Below are 15,149 nucleotides of genomic sequence, written 5' to 3' on the forward strand. Positions count from 1 at the left end.
TTAATCATAGTCTTTGTTATATTCAATAAGACCTAAGCTTAAATTTGCTACAAAAAGCTCAAAAGAGATCTGCTCATTGATCATGGTTTATATTAAATGGAAGATGCGATATCTATAATTGAAAAACAACAATCTAGAATTTAACCACTTTACTATTGACTTTTGATAGAAAGTTTGATCGTTAAATTCCATGCATGCGCTTTAAAAAATTTTAAAAAAATTATAAACCACCAGATTCTAATTTTATAAGTTTAACTCTAAAACTCATTTAACTCATAAAAAACCAAATGATACTTAATAATCCCCCCCCCCCCCCTATGGTACCAACTTAAGAATCTCCTCCCATATAAATAAATACTGTAAATTATTCTAATTTTGCTGCATTCTGATTGGTTGAAAAATCGACCATTTTGACCTACTTAACAATCTCCCCCCCCCCCCCTCACTTTCTTGAAAGCGGTGGAGATTGTTTAGTAGATCCAACAAAATTCTAATTTAAACCAACTCACCAGCGCCAACAGTTTTGACATTGACCAAGTTGCTCTTGTCTCCCATGCCCACTTGGTTCTGGGCCACAACATACACCGAGTAGTGGGTGCCACATTTGAGACCCTGGATCGCATACCTCTTCGGGGGAGGGGCCAACACCTGTCTCACAATCGAAAACGCCTCCCGAGAACCCTGAATGTTGTCACGTGATGATGCGAAAAGAGTCGTTGGGAGGACATTTTCTGCAGATTTTTGTAATATGTAAACAGAGTATGACGTCACTTTGGAGTCGGCGTCCGAGTGCCACGAGACTGTGACGTCATCGACCGAGACAGACTCGAGATTGAGCGAAGGAGGCCGAGGAGGCGCTGAAAAAAAAATCAAAGAATGTCGGTAATAATTTTCACTGGCTGCCTGAGACGTACTTTTATAAGTACCTAAAATGGCTGCAAAACGATAAATATTTTCTAACTAACCGAGTACTGTAAGTCGAATGCTTATTTTGTCATCTCCAAACTTATTCTGCGCATGACACGAATAGACTCCCGAATCCGTTTCTTCCGCTTGTTCGATCAGCAAACTCTGATTGTTCGTGAAAACCCGACGTTTATCCGACATCATCGACTCGGATCCTCGACTGAGCAGCATTTGGGTAGATTGCGAATTGATATCGTCATCGTCGGTGCTTTTGGACCACCAAACTTCCGGTTTGGGGTTTCCGAAAACAGGACAGGAAAGCAGCACGTTCTGTTTCCAAATTGAAGTCACATTTCGAGAAAAAGCGCCAATTCTGGCGGGAACTGAAAACAAACAAAAAAGCTTTTAAGAAGATTTCTATTGATGCGGCAATCTTACATCTCTATATCAATGCTAATATGAAAATTTTCAAAAACTAAATAGATTAGGACAACTGATGCACGAGGGAAAGAACCATGATCCGTGCTCGTTGCTTGAGGGTGAGGCAACATTACCCAGCCCAGAAAACTAGCCAAAACAACTGCATGTAGATCTTAACCAGGAGCCCAACAGCGATTCTCCCTGAAGAGCTGAACAGCTCTGATGTTGATACTTTTCCTTGTGGATAAATCGTCTTAATCTTAATCTGAATTTTCGAAATAGTGAAATTTAAGACGACTTCACCAAGAAGCTTTGGAATCTGCAGAAAATTGCATGCAGATTCCAAATACAGCCTTTCAGCCAGCCTTTATACACACCTCAGCCTCTCAAAAAAGCGGCCGAGTGTTTTTATAACGAAAGATCTTTTGCCCAATGCTGCTCACCCCTCTGGTTGATAGTGATCTTCATGGGAGCTGAAGGAAGTCCTTCCCCAGCCGAGGTGAAAGCGGACACGTATACTTTGTAGTCGTCCAGCAGTAGCAGACCATCGACCTCCAACGAATCCTTGTTCGGACGCACCAACACAGTTCGCACTCCGTTCTAAATAGGAAAAAAATGGGATCTCTTTAACACCCCCCCCCCCGTATAGTACAAAGTGAAGAATAACCACCCTTATTACGAACTGAATCAATAGTTAAGCATATTCCGATTTTGTACCTAGTAATGAATCCCCAAGCCCCCCCCCCCCCGGCCCGCTTCTTTTACAATAAGGAGAAATTGATTAAGATACTCAATAGTTGAATTGAAACGGGCGTGACTTGTTATCTCAAATGGTCGAAATATGGAACTTCTAACTAGGGTAAGGATCATTTTCAAAACATTGCACTAGGAAAAATGTCGATTTTTTTTAACTGGTCCAATAGTTGAAGAGATCCGATTTTTGTACCTGAGTTCTGTATCTATCACAGTAGACTTTGTAGCTCGTGATTATTCCATTCGGCTCTAATGGCGCCGCCCAGACCACCAAAATAGAACTGGCACTCTTCATAAACACTTTGATCTTCTCCGGACTACTCGGCTTGTCCTGGTCTGTCGTCGCGTACACAGCAGCACTCGCCACTCCGTCGCCGGCAGTCGTGTACCCGAGAATGCTTATGCTGTAGTTCGTATAGGGAGTCAAACCGTCAATGCTCACTTGGTTTTGTTTCGTAATCACCAACTCGGGATTTGTCAGTACTGAAAAAAAAAGAACATTTTTTTTAAATATATATATATATCAAACAACTTCACAAATCTAAAACAAACTTTTTAAAACAAAAAATGTAGTTTCAGGAAACTCAGAAGCAAAAACAAAAACCATTTAACTGAAAAATTAAGCGGTTTTTAATAATCTTTCATAAGTAAATATAGTATAATATAGTAAAATATAGTAAAATATAGTAAAAGATAGTAAAATATAGTAAAAGATAGTAAAATATAGTAAGTTTGATATAGCAAAAGACATGCAACTTACCATGGTCTGTTGAGTCGACTCTTGAGTAGCTCACTTTGTAGCCCATAATATCCCCGTGAGCATATCGGAGTGGGATCCCAACGAAAGACACAAAGAGAGACCTGGAATCGCGTCCAGGCACCACCACTACATTCGAAGGCGGTTTGGAGGGCACTAAAAATTCAATAGACTTCAATATTAATTTCTGGTCACGATTTTTCAATTACAATTGAACATTTTTTCAGGGTAAAGAAATAAACGAAAACTTCTGACAGGGGCTAGTCTCATATTAGAAGGACCGAATGCACGAAAATTTTCAACCAATCAACGTCCATTTAACTGTTCGCAAACAGAATGATCTTTTTTAAGCTTATCTGTTTTGAACTTTTGAATACTGAATTCTGACTGGCTGACATAATTCTCGAGCATTCAGTACTTCTGTCACAGAAGGGATTTCCCCTTCTGATATTTCGTATGGGTACCGTTTCAAAACTGCAGTTGAATTAACACAGTTAGGTGACATCAGATCTTTGTCCAGACAAGAAATGTGTTGGCCATTAAACGATATTGTTATTGGGTGGGTATATCTAGATAGATATTCTAGAATGGAAGCCTAAAGATGCAACACGAAAGTGTTTCAAAGTTATTTTTTTTTGTTTTTGTTATTTAACAGGGGTTCATTTTGGTGCCGATTTGAAAATGAAAAAAGGCGTTCTTTAAAAAAAGGTGCTGTAAAAAGGTGTTAATTCATGTTAATTTACTTGTACGATGTTTTTTACATCAGCAAGCAAATCACAATTTATAGATTAAGGCCTTAACATCAATTATGGCCTTAACATCAATTATGGCCTTAACTCTGTAACTCGCCCTACTTTCGTGGAAGCAATCTACTTTGGAATCTATTGCGCGTTTCATGTTTCAATTAACTGCGTAAACACAAGAAATCTAAATAAAAGAAACAAAAGTGGTTAGTTGGTGCCCTACTACAACAAACCTGGTAATCTATTTGCATCTTCTGAAAAAATGCTAGAAAGGTTAATGAAAGCATATTTTTCAAGCAATAATATAAAGGAGCTGATCTAGAATTTTCTCAAATTTTCTCAGTCGTAAATCATTTTTTTAGGTCAATCAAATTGATTTTCCGAGCACCCAGAACACTATAGAGACCCAATCTTGATCAAGTTTCTTCGCTGTAGGCAATTTTTCTTAAAAAAAAACAAGCAAAAACAACTGGTTTTAGGCACTTTTGGAAAATTTTGACCAGAAAATTGCGCTTTTTCGGCGCGCGCTACCTTCGAAATTAGCATATATTGGCGACAAAGGCACCCTTAGAAAAACTTCAAGGTTGGTCGACCGAAAAGGGATGTCGTAAGGTAATACCAAATTGGGGAGCCTTTGATTGGTGAGGGGGTCGAATCCGTGAGAGAGGGCGTAAACCGCCGCCACCTACTAAATCCGCCCCTGCAGTTATAAGCTGATAGGAAAAAAGCGAAGTCAGAAAAAAAATTATTTGACGAAACAATTTATTGACAAAGTTGTTTCAAATGCAAAAATCACCCTCTTTTTTAGACTGGAACAGTGTTTTTTGCTGCGTCGTGAGATAAAAAGATCTGAACAAAAACTTAAAAGTTCGGCAAAGTCGGGAGTCAAAGTAAAATAAAGCAAATTGAATATCAGTCTTTGAAAAAAAATGACTAGAAAAACAAAACAAAATTTAAACAATCAATGCAAATTTTCAAAAATTTTTCCATTCTTTTTGAAGGAAGTTTTTGTTTTTTGAAATTGTTAATGCCTAAAAAGGCGTCAAAAACACTCCAAAGAAAATCTTACTCGACTAAAATTATGCTTTTACGGTTTAAATTAAGCCTGCTCACTTGCTTGAATTTAGACGAAAAATCTAAAATTTCAAATCGGTTTTTCTCGACACTGGGAAAATGTCATTCGAATTGCGACTGAAAGGGCTTTGATATGTATTATCTTTTAACTCATTCCGATTATTGTTTTTGGTAGCTGATTTTGCGTGGGAAAACAAAGCATGAAAAAAGAAAAAAAAAGAATCATTTGAAAGAATTATCAAAACCATATTTATCTTTTTTCTTTGTTTTTGTTTTAAGAAAACAACTGATTTTTTTTTCATTTTATTTTTAGTATCAGGTGACCAAAATAGATAAAGCTGGGATATCAGAGAACGTGGCTAAAATAGCCTTGAATTTAATGATTTTATTAGTTTTAATTTTCTAGCTATGGAAGCTACTCATTTTTTGTCAGATTTAGACTGAAAACCGTACATATTCAGACCAGGTTTTCTAAAACTTCTTTTAAAATTTCTTAAATTAAAAAATGAAAAACAAACAAGAAGCGAAAAAGCTTCAAATTCACCCAACAACACTTGGCAGGTGACACCATAATTAAAACCATAGTAGACACCGCCATTAATTTGTCAGTTGATTGGAATTTTCTATACAGTTTGACAATTTTTGATGAAATTTTTATAAAACCTACCTAATCTTGGCGGAGTTTGTGACTTTTTTTCTCATTTGACTATTCATTTTATCAAGGTTATGTATTTTTGAATACCTCCAGGTTGGAAAACAATGCAGGTGAAATTTCCTGTTTTCTAAGGTGGTGACTTAAAGGTTGACCAGGTGGAGATTTAATCATTTTCGAAAACTGAAATGAGGCAAGCTAGTTGCTTCCAACAAGGTGTTAAAAGAAGCAAAACTTTTCACATTGTGCTGCGTCGATAATTTTGTTTCAAAAAAGAACTTGTTCGAAAAGGTTGTCTGCTTTTTTACAAAAAATACTCCGTACACGTTATAAAGTCGACACTTTATGTGGAGTTTTGCCTTGTTATATGTTACGCTCTTTTTCAAAGTTCTTAAGATTAATATCTAACTTTTATCCAACTTAAGAATTCCAAACAATTTTTATTGAAAAACAAAAATCATCAAAGTCTGAATATGGTTTACAAAGTGAGATATTTCGGATAACTGCATCCGAATAGCATATAATGCGAATAGCATATAATGCCACTTAAAAACATATTGGAGCTGATTAAGAAAAGGCTTTTCATGTTGAGTTCTGCTGATTCAAAACAGCGCCAAATTAAAAATCGAAACATTTTTGAGAGAAAGGCACATGATGGCCAAACAAAAACTCAGGCCAATCTGTCTTTTTTTTAGATATTTTTAAAATTTTGTTTGCTGAAATCCTAAAACAAAAAAATCATCAAAAATCCATCAAAAACAATCACTAACTTTGGAAGATTAATGAAACTACAAAATCATGAAACAACATCATCAAAAAAATTGCACATTCTTAAACTTACTGGTGAGAAAATGTCATTTCAAATTTAACCCTTCGCTCAGCAAATTTTTCGATAGCATGCATTAAAGAAAATCATGTGAGGTGAGAAAAATTAATATTTGGTTTTAGCTATTTTTTTCCTATCAGAAATTTTGTTAATCTGGTAATCACTTACAATACAATCGACTAAAACTCCTGCCATGTAAACCTTAAGATGTAAGACTCTACAAAAAATTTTTGGAAAAAACGTCTTATAGTTTGGATTCTGTTTTAAAAAACAGGTTTTTCTATATGCAATAATGGACCCCATTTTGCCCAAAGAGTGTCCACAAGTATCTGAATCTAACACTGTACGCAAAATAAAAGGGAATCCCAAGAGTTAAAGTGGCACAAAACAGAGTCTGATCAAGTACTGAAAAATTACTGATGCAGTACTAAAGTTTTACTGAAGAATTAATAAAGCATTATTTATATGCACTACAAAACCAATTCGCGCTTGTATATAACTATGCCAAAAATAACTACAATTCAAATTTGTGAGCATAAAAATTTCAAAAGTCAGATTATTACCGTCTTCTCTTGTTCTGGCACATATTGATTCTGTGTACGGTCCACTTCCAACTCTGGTTTTGGCTCTGATCTCGAAACAGTACTGGGTGAACTTGTCCAAGTACTCTATCTTTGCAGTCTGCGTCTCAACCGACACTCCGTTGTGGGGATAGGAGACAGTCACGAAAATGGGTTGAGCATTTGATACAGTAGGAGCGGAGGGTTGTTGGGTTGAGGGTGTTGGTCGAGTGTTGTTGTAGCGCAGGTCATAGCCGATGATTTTCCCGTTGCGATTGTCCATATCAGGACTCTGTAAAAAGAAGAATAATTGTTTCTATAAATTATGTTTTTTTAAATAAAGTTTAAAGCTCTCGTTTTTAAAGATACTACGTTTTTTTTGTTCCGACTTTCGATACGAAAGTAACGAAATATTTGTTCTCGGGGTGGGTTTTTTTTTCTTCAGACAAACTTCGACTTTTTAACTAGCCATTTTTGACGGAATTTTTTATATCATTCGAAAGCTATTGTTGTCCTTAGCTTATATTTGAAAAGATATTTCACCTGTGATCATTTTTCGTGAAGTTATGAGGGTTTAAAGATTGCCAGTTTGACCAATTTGGGACAATTAACGTGCGATATATTTCGCGCTATTAACGCGTAAGCGGAGATTTAATCCGTCTTAGAAATCGTTCCAAATTAGTTGGAAGAAGCTTATTTGCCATAATTGATTTGTTACAAGGAGCGAAATCTATCCTTTTGTACTTTATATGGCGTGTGGGGGGATGATTTTCATAAAAAATTTCAAATTTTAGAATTTTTTTTTTCATTTTTATTACATTTTATTAAACATTAAAAGGCAGTCGGAACATTCAGGGCTTCGCCCTGATACGAGCAGTCTTGTTTAATCTTTCTGCACAATTTGTAATTAGTATGGCTTCACAGAAACTAAGATTTTGATTTAAGTTCATTTTAAAATGCTAGAAGAGATCGCGATAACATCCTTCCCTCCTTCAAATAGACCACGTTAAGATCCTCCGCCCCAGCGTTCAATTAAAATTAAACTTGCTAAGCGCTGGGTGTCAGATGCTTTATTCTGATTGGCTGAAAATTCGAACTTAACTTATTACCAAGTTAACATCCCCCCCCCCCCCCTCCTTTTTGCAGGGTGAGGGTGTTAACTTGGTCCGTTACCGTTAAAAGTATCTAAATGTTGTACCTTCCATGAAATATTCACAGATGTCGAGGATAGCACTTTGATATAGAAGTCGGCCGGTGGCCCGTCAGGAGCTGAAACAAAACAAAAACGGACTGCTCAGAAAAAATGTGGAACTTCGATTGAATAATTCATTTTGTTGCATGTTTGGGCCCTCATTAAAATTTACAAAAATTGGTTAATTTATCAGGAAAAAAACTATCAGAAACTACAAAAATGTAGTCCCCTCCTCACCAACCAAAGAGTCCCATTTTGGTATTATTTTAAGAAATCCTTTTTCGGCCGACCAACTTGAAAGTGTTTGTAAAGGCGCCTTTGGCGCCAATATATATACTAATTTTGAAATAGAACGCACCCTGAAAAACGCAATTTTTTAAGTTAAAAATTTTCCAAGAAGTGCCTAAAAATGCCTTTTGCCCTTAATTATTCAAATGATTATTTTTTTAAAAAATGAGTAACAATTTGAAATTCTCAGCCAAAAAAAAATGGCTATACTGGAATAAAACGACCAAAATTACTGTCAAGAAGAGGAAGCAAAAAAACGCAGATGTATCTTACCTGCTTCGGCTGTGGTGACTTGGACGACCCTGGATGGTTTGGACACTCCTTGGGCTGTTTCGGATACCACAAAGAACGAGTAGCCAGTGGCAGGATGCAGTCCAGAAACCAGCACTCTGGTTTTCATGGCATCTACAATCTCCTCTTGGAAATCGGAGTCTAAAAAAATTCGGGTAGTTTTTATCCATTTCAATATCTGCGAAAAATACACCGGTTGAAAATTAAACATTACTTTCAAAAATAATTTCAATCTATTTCTGTCATTTAAGCTATATTTTGTTCATTGCAGAGGGAAAACTGTCAAATCAAAACATCGAATCTGGATTTTGTAATGAAAAATAAATTTCATTCATGAAAAAGTCTGCAAATTAATAACTGCGTCTGTTCTTATACCATAATGGCGTGTGTCTCACTTACCATATTTGGTCTTGTACTTGACTCGGTAGCCAATCAGAGGCGAGTTCCCGTTAAACGGCTTCTCCCACGAGAACGAGACCGAATCACTTGTCACTTTCGAGTATTTCAGGTTCCGAGGACTGTCCGGCATTTCTAAACAAATTCAACAAAATCAGAGACGTCTGAAAACAGACATAGTTTGTCTAATGATGATCCCCCAGACTGAGTTCTTTTAAGCTGATTTTTTATGAAACAATTTATTCTTATTATAATTAAAATTGTAATTGGGTACAAGTATGATAGTTGGGTCCGTAAAAAGCATATATGAAATATGGGTCCCCACTTTTTGGGGTCTCAAGTACCATAATTGTAATCGCAGTTGTAATTGTAATATAGCTGTAATCGCAAATAAAATTGACTCGAAAAAATACAATTAGGTATTCAGAATTCGCTCACCTAAAACTACGAGTGAAATATTGTAGACTGATTTTCCGAATGTATTTGAGGCTTCGCAGAAGTAAGTTGCAGTGTCCACTCGTTTGCTTTCGGAAATCTGTAAAAAAAAACAAGAAAAGCTAGTAAAGATGATATTTCAAGTGAAGATGATATTTCATTTGATTAGTAAATAAAAAATATCATATTAGAAAATAAAATATAATATTTCAAACGTACAGTTAAATGAGAAATTGTAGAAGATACAGGTTCCGAAATTCCGATCATCTCTCTTGAAAAGCGTCCAAGGTCATCATCTGTCAACTGCTGCTCTTTATTGACCTTTTGACCTTTAGACTGAACTATCTTGCCCTCTGCAAGTAGTGCATGAAGAGAGGGGTCAATCGATCCCCATCTGACACTCATTGGTTTGTCGCCGAATACTTCACAGGTGAGCACAACTGATGACCCGAGAGTGACTGACATTTCAGAGTTGGAGGGTCCAAAATAGGGAGGGACTAAAACGGAATCAATCAATCAGTGTAACAAAAGACCGGTTTGAAATTTTTGATTTTTCGTCTTAATTCGAGCGAAGAATGCAAGCGAGCAGGCTTATAACAGCTAAATTATGCTCAACTTAAGAGCTTAAAACTCATTCTTAAGCAAATAAAACTAGTGTTTGGAGTTTTTAGCTTAATTTTGGAACCCACGAACTACAAAAAAACTTAAAAATTTTCTGCAAAAGTCTTTTTTTTTTAGTTTTTCTAGTCTGTAAAACTTAATTTTAAGCAAATCAAACTGGTTATTGGATTTTTTAGCTTCTTTTTGGGAAGCAAAAACTTCAAAAAAATTCAAGTTAAGTTTTCCGCAAAAATTTTAAATTTTTTTTTCTAGTCATTTTTCCACTAAAACTTTTGTCCAATTTGCCTATATTACTATGTCTGTCTAATATGCCCAAATTTTATTTCTACGTCAGATCTTTTTATCACACCAAGCAGAAAAACAACACCAATTTGGTTTAAAAAAATTTCTAAGCCGCAGTTTTCTAAAAACTATGGTCGGAACATTGTGCGCTACTTGCACACTAACCGGCTATCTTTGTGTAATTTTGCAAAATGACAGCTTGAAGATAAAAGAAAATGTTTTGTGATTAAAGTATTGCTTACTGTTGACTGTAAGTTTGACGCTCTTGCTGATATCACTACCAATTCCATTCGAAGCTTGACACATATACACTCCTTGAATATCCACTTTTGCCTTATGGATAATCAAGGATCCATTTGCTGAAGATACAACATAGTCCACATTTGAGTTGTTTCTCGTTTCATCTCCGAATTCCGAGTTTGTGTCGTCTTTGATCTCAATGTACTCTACGACACGACTCGAAATGACGTCATTCACTTGTCGCATCCATTTTACCTTCGGCTTTGGGTTCCCGATTGTAGCACAAGGAATTTCAATTCGCTTTCCAAGTACAACTTGGGAATTTTTCGGCTCGTGTTGGAACTTTGGGGGTTCCAAGACGGCCAGATACCCTGAGTATGTTGCGGTTCCAACTGAGTTTATTGCTTGACACGTGTAAGTCCCTGACTGGTACGAAGCGAGAGAATCAATGCTCATTATACTCATAGCGTCTGCAGAAAGAAGTTTGATGTCGTAATTATTGGACGAGTCAATTAATTGTCCATTTCTGTACCACGACATCTGAATCGGAGGATCGCCTACACTCGCGACGCATGTTGCCGTGAACCTCTGTCCAGCGGTACGCTCACCCAGATCAACCGGTGATATTTCGGGTGCGAAAGCTACAGTTACGGAAACAGTTGCCGAGGCAGTGCCGAGCATTCGGATCGGAGAACCCGAAGAAGACGAGTCCTGCTGGTCGGGTTCGGCACGACATTCATACTGGCCAGCATCTTCTTGGGTGACCGAGTTTATTTCCAGGGTTCCGTTTTGATGCACTGCTTGCCGATGATTGTAGGGTAGTTTCTGACTTCTGTAATACCTGAATAAACCAATATCTTGATAAAATTGAAGCTAAAAACAGGAAAACATGCAACGATATACTTTTTTTGTAGCGACTTTGTTATACGGTGAGCAGCGTTAAATGGCGATACATCTTTCTAAGTTTGTTATGCAAAAAGCAGCTAATAATTGAGATTAAAGGATAGCCAGTAAATGCAATTTGGGTTAAGAGCCCTACATGATCTAAAAGGAACTCGCTCTGGCTGGTATACATGACATACCATTTCTGGGAAGTTTCGTCGAAGAATGAAGAATTGTGTTTGTACACCCTTAATAGTTGTCATTATTATTCAGATGGTTGATACTACAAATTTACATTTTTTGGCAAAGTTTTGTCTGAAACGCAGGGGTCTAGGCTTTGTTGAAACACTTAAATAATTCTAAATGCCTTTTATTGGTACCTTTTATTGTATTTTTGGAAAATTTAATGTTTGGAAAGTTTAATGATTTTTGTTTAGATTTACGTTCAGAAAAAAAAGGTCAAAAGTACTTGTAAACACTTATTGGTGACCGCTTTAAAAATTTATCCGTTTGATCAAATGCTATGAAGCATTTCGTTATCAGAAATTATTACCCATTTAATTTTTTATACATTGATATAGGCGAATTTAAACAGGGCGGATCTAGGATGTTATCTAAGAACAGATTTTCAAAAAAAATGGCGACCTTTTTTAGGTCGACCAAATTGATTTTCCGAGGTTTTGACACATAAAACTCTATTAAGCCAAAGTTTCTAAGCCGCAACGGAGGCAAAGTTTTGAGAAAAAACTGGTCTAAAATGCCGTCATTGGGTTTGTTTGACGATTTTGAACAAAAAAAATGTGTTTCTTTTTTTCCAGCGCACACTGCTCAAAATTAGTATGAATTAGCGCCCAAGGCGACTTTGAGAACCTTTTAGGTTCCCGCGGCCGAAAATGGATGTCGCAAAAAAATACCCCCATCCCTTAAATCCCCTTCCTGAAAACAGCTGAATGATTGCGGAATATTGGAAAATGCAACAAATGCAGCTACTGCTAGAGAAACTTCATCTACCATAAGCGGATCATTACCTTATTCAGACACTCAAAACAGCATCCACATTGAACTCAATGCAATTTCACATACTTTCAGTAACTTATTGAATTGTCCATCCCTTCTTTGCAAAAGTTAATTTGAATTGCCCAACTTAGAAAAAGTATCAGTGTCGGGTTCGAACCACTGTTCTTTAGAATGTTTCTGCTCTGAACTCACCAAGATATCTGTTTGATAGGGTATCCGGCGACAAAACAGTGCAGTAGCAACTGTCGCTTGGCAACCGCAATCTCATTCTCCATTTCCTCGATCAGAGGACCACCTGGAAAAACAATCAAGACAATATAAATCTGAGAATCGGACCAATTACAAGTTAGATTTGGATTTTGAAAAACAATCACACAATCTTGTATCTATGGCACGCAATTTTCTATGTATTTTAAAAACTCTTTCCAAAAAATTTCTTGAGAAGCTAAAAATTGGAAAACTTCTTCGATAGTTTCTAAACCAGTATCAAAAGAAAGTTTTTTTTTAAAAAAAATGAGCCAAAACCAATTTTTTTGTCATAATTTTTTCTTGCTTGACATGAAAAAAAAAGAGTATTTCAATTGATTTTTCACAAATAAAAACAAATATATATCTGCAAAACATGTTTCTTTGTAAATTGTAAACTAATTCAAGCATAAGAAAAATGGAGACATTTTAGCTGACCATTTTGGAGCCATTAAAACCAAAAAAATCTGTCATTGTTCTCTTGCAAAAAAGAATCAGAAGCAAAAATTCTATGTCATCATTTCTCATCTTTTATTGAACAGGAAATATGAAATGCTTTAGATATCGATGTGATAAAAAGTCTTGATTTTCTTTTCAGACAAAAAATGATAAAAACCGGGCAGCGTGAAATAATTTCACCTGTCCACTTTTACTTGCATTATTGAACAAATTCTTATGGAGGTTAACAATATCCGCCGTAATAAATATTTATTAAGGCAGCTCTTATTGTACTCAATTTCACTGCAAAAGTGACTAAATGTATTGCTGAAAAAATGTGCATTTAGAAATTGATCTGATTCTCAGTGATACGAAAAATGTTATGATTATTTTTTTAATCGCCGATTCCAAAATTTTTTTAGTTGTTTTAAAAAACTCTGTTGGTTGAATTATACTTTTTTAGAACTTTCAAACTTGAAAATTATGAAAACAAATGATGATTAGTTGATTACTCAGAGGTTGGGGGGGGGGGGGGGGGTTGGAAGGGGGTGGTTTGGTAACGATTAAACAGTGTCATACTGAATTGAGCACCAAAACCAAAACTGCGTTTTTAGTGGTTTTTTCAAATGAGCAGAAAAAACAAAGCTATATTTTGTTCTTGTCACCAAATAATTCAAACAGATTTGTTTCGGTCATCGTTGACACCAGTGATTGACATTCGAAAAAGTTCTCAATTTGACTATGAATGACTGGCTTTCAGAAGCCTCGAGGATCATTAAGGTGACAAGCGTATTTATCGAAGGTCAATCAACTTCTTTTCTTCACTCATTGTAACAACACCATCACTTAAAATTTTAACAGAAAAACAAGACGCTCGTATCACTGACTTGTTAGGTCGCTTCAAGTAGTTTGTGGATCAAAAAATAAAGTTGATTTTTTTTGTTCGAAAACCATCTTTGATTTATTTTTGGCCGCCACTTATTTTTGAATATGTTCCAATATTGATCTGAGTTTTAAAAACTAATAAATGTAAAATATAAAAAAATCTTTCACAAAAAAGTTACTACGTTATTGGACCCGTCTATATAATCGGTTTTCAAGAAGTTTAAACAGTTCAAGTAATGTTTCAACATACTTAAGCTCTCTGAGCTCAAAAAATAAAAAACGTTTGCAAACCGAACTAGATTGCGAAGTCTTGAATGTTCTGACAGCCCTTCAAAACAAAGTTTTTGATGTATTTTTGGCAAAACAATTATAAGATAATTTTTCCTTTTTTCAACATTTATGATTTGCGGTACGCGTTAAGTTATAATTGGAATTTTTTGCAAAGTTATTATTCCAAATTATTCAAAATGGCAAAATTCAAACTTCCATACAAAAATAGTTACTGGTTTTGATTTTCAGTTTACGGCATAGATATTTTTAAGAATCCATGAAAAAGTCCGTCAACAAGGACCAGTTGCAAATTCTCAATACGTCAGCAGAAAAAAAACAACACGATAACAAATATTCGGTCATTTTCTCTGAAGTATAAACAACAAGTCTGCTCGTATCAGGTAAAAACCCTGAATGTTTGTCTGCTCATTAACTGGTCTCGAATAGTTTTTAATTAAATAAATTTTGAGAAAAAACTATGATTTTAAGGCTGATAATTAGAGTCGTGAATGGAATTTTTAAGATCAATTTGCCTGCCTCAGTTCAATTTGGAATTACTTTTTCAGCACAGAAGAAAAAAAAAACGAACAATTTAGTTTAAGACCATTTATCCACGGGGGAAAGGACCAACACAAGAGCTGTACAGCTCATCACGGCGAACCGCTGTTGTGCCCTTGTTTAAGAACTACATGCTATTTTTTTGGTTATTTTTCTGGGCTGGTTAATGTTGCTTCACCCTCAAGCAACGAGCACGGATCATGGTCGACTTAATTTAACTTAAATTAAATTCAAATTTCAACACAAGCGTCGGTTGTGCAAGGACGTCTCTAACGAATTACTTAGAACACTCCTAACTGCTTAGATCACATCAACGTGATCTGTATGATACACAACGTATAACAAGACTGCTCGTATCAGGGCGAAGCCCTGAATGTTCCGACTGCCTTTTAAGGTCTATGGAACCTTAATAACATG

At 35.9% G+C, this 15,149-nt stretch overlaps 1 protein-coding gene across 6 annotated transcripts in view; it reads right to left on the reverse strand.

Moving 5' to 3' along the window:
• LOC134845151 (cell adhesion molecule DSCAM-like) overlaps positions 1-15,149 on the reverse strand; it is a 45,702-nt gene that overhangs the window by 13,978 nt on the left and 16,575 nt on the right. For 4 of the 6 annotated variants that reach the window (XM_063862026.1, XM_063862031.1, XM_063862029.1 and 1 more), the window contains exons 9-23: positions 12,528-12,630; positions 11,519-11,566; positions 10,439-11,277; positions 9,513-9,790; positions 9,297-9,393; positions 8,862-8,993; positions 8,445-8,603; positions 7,890-7,960; positions 6,695-6,983; positions 3,813-3,833; positions 2,840-2,992; positions 2,273-2,562; positions 1,770-1,926; positions 966-1,289; positions 510-857 (exon numbers count right to left, since the gene is read on the reverse strand). In XM_063862026.1, coding sequence (XP_063718096.1) covers positions 510-857; positions 966-1,289; positions 1,770-1,926; positions 2,273-2,562; positions 2,840-2,992; positions 3,813-3,833; positions 6,695-6,983; positions 7,890-7,960; positions 8,445-8,603; positions 8,862-8,993; positions 9,297-9,393; positions 9,513-9,790; positions 10,439-11,277; positions 11,519-11,566; positions 12,528-12,630 — 3,309 coding nt within the window. The remainder of the gene's footprint in view (positions 1-509; positions 858-965; positions 1,290-1,769; positions 1,927-2,272; positions 2,563-2,839; positions 2,993-3,812; positions 3,834-6,694; positions 6,984-7,889; positions 7,961-8,444; positions 8,604-8,861; positions 8,994-9,296; positions 9,394-9,512; positions 9,791-10,438; positions 11,278-11,518; positions 11,567-12,527; positions 12,631-15,149) is intronic. The other 2 variants (XM_063862028.1, XM_063862027.1) reach the window with 2 other exon arrangements.

This window comes from Symsagittifera roscoffensis, chromosome 4 (assembly GCF_963678635.1).
Source record: "Symsagittifera roscoffensis chromosome 4, txSymRosc1.1, whole genome shotgun sequence".
Taxonomy (NCBI): Eukaryota; Metazoa; Xenacoelomorpha; order Acoela; family Convolutidae; genus Symsagittifera; species Symsagittifera roscoffensis.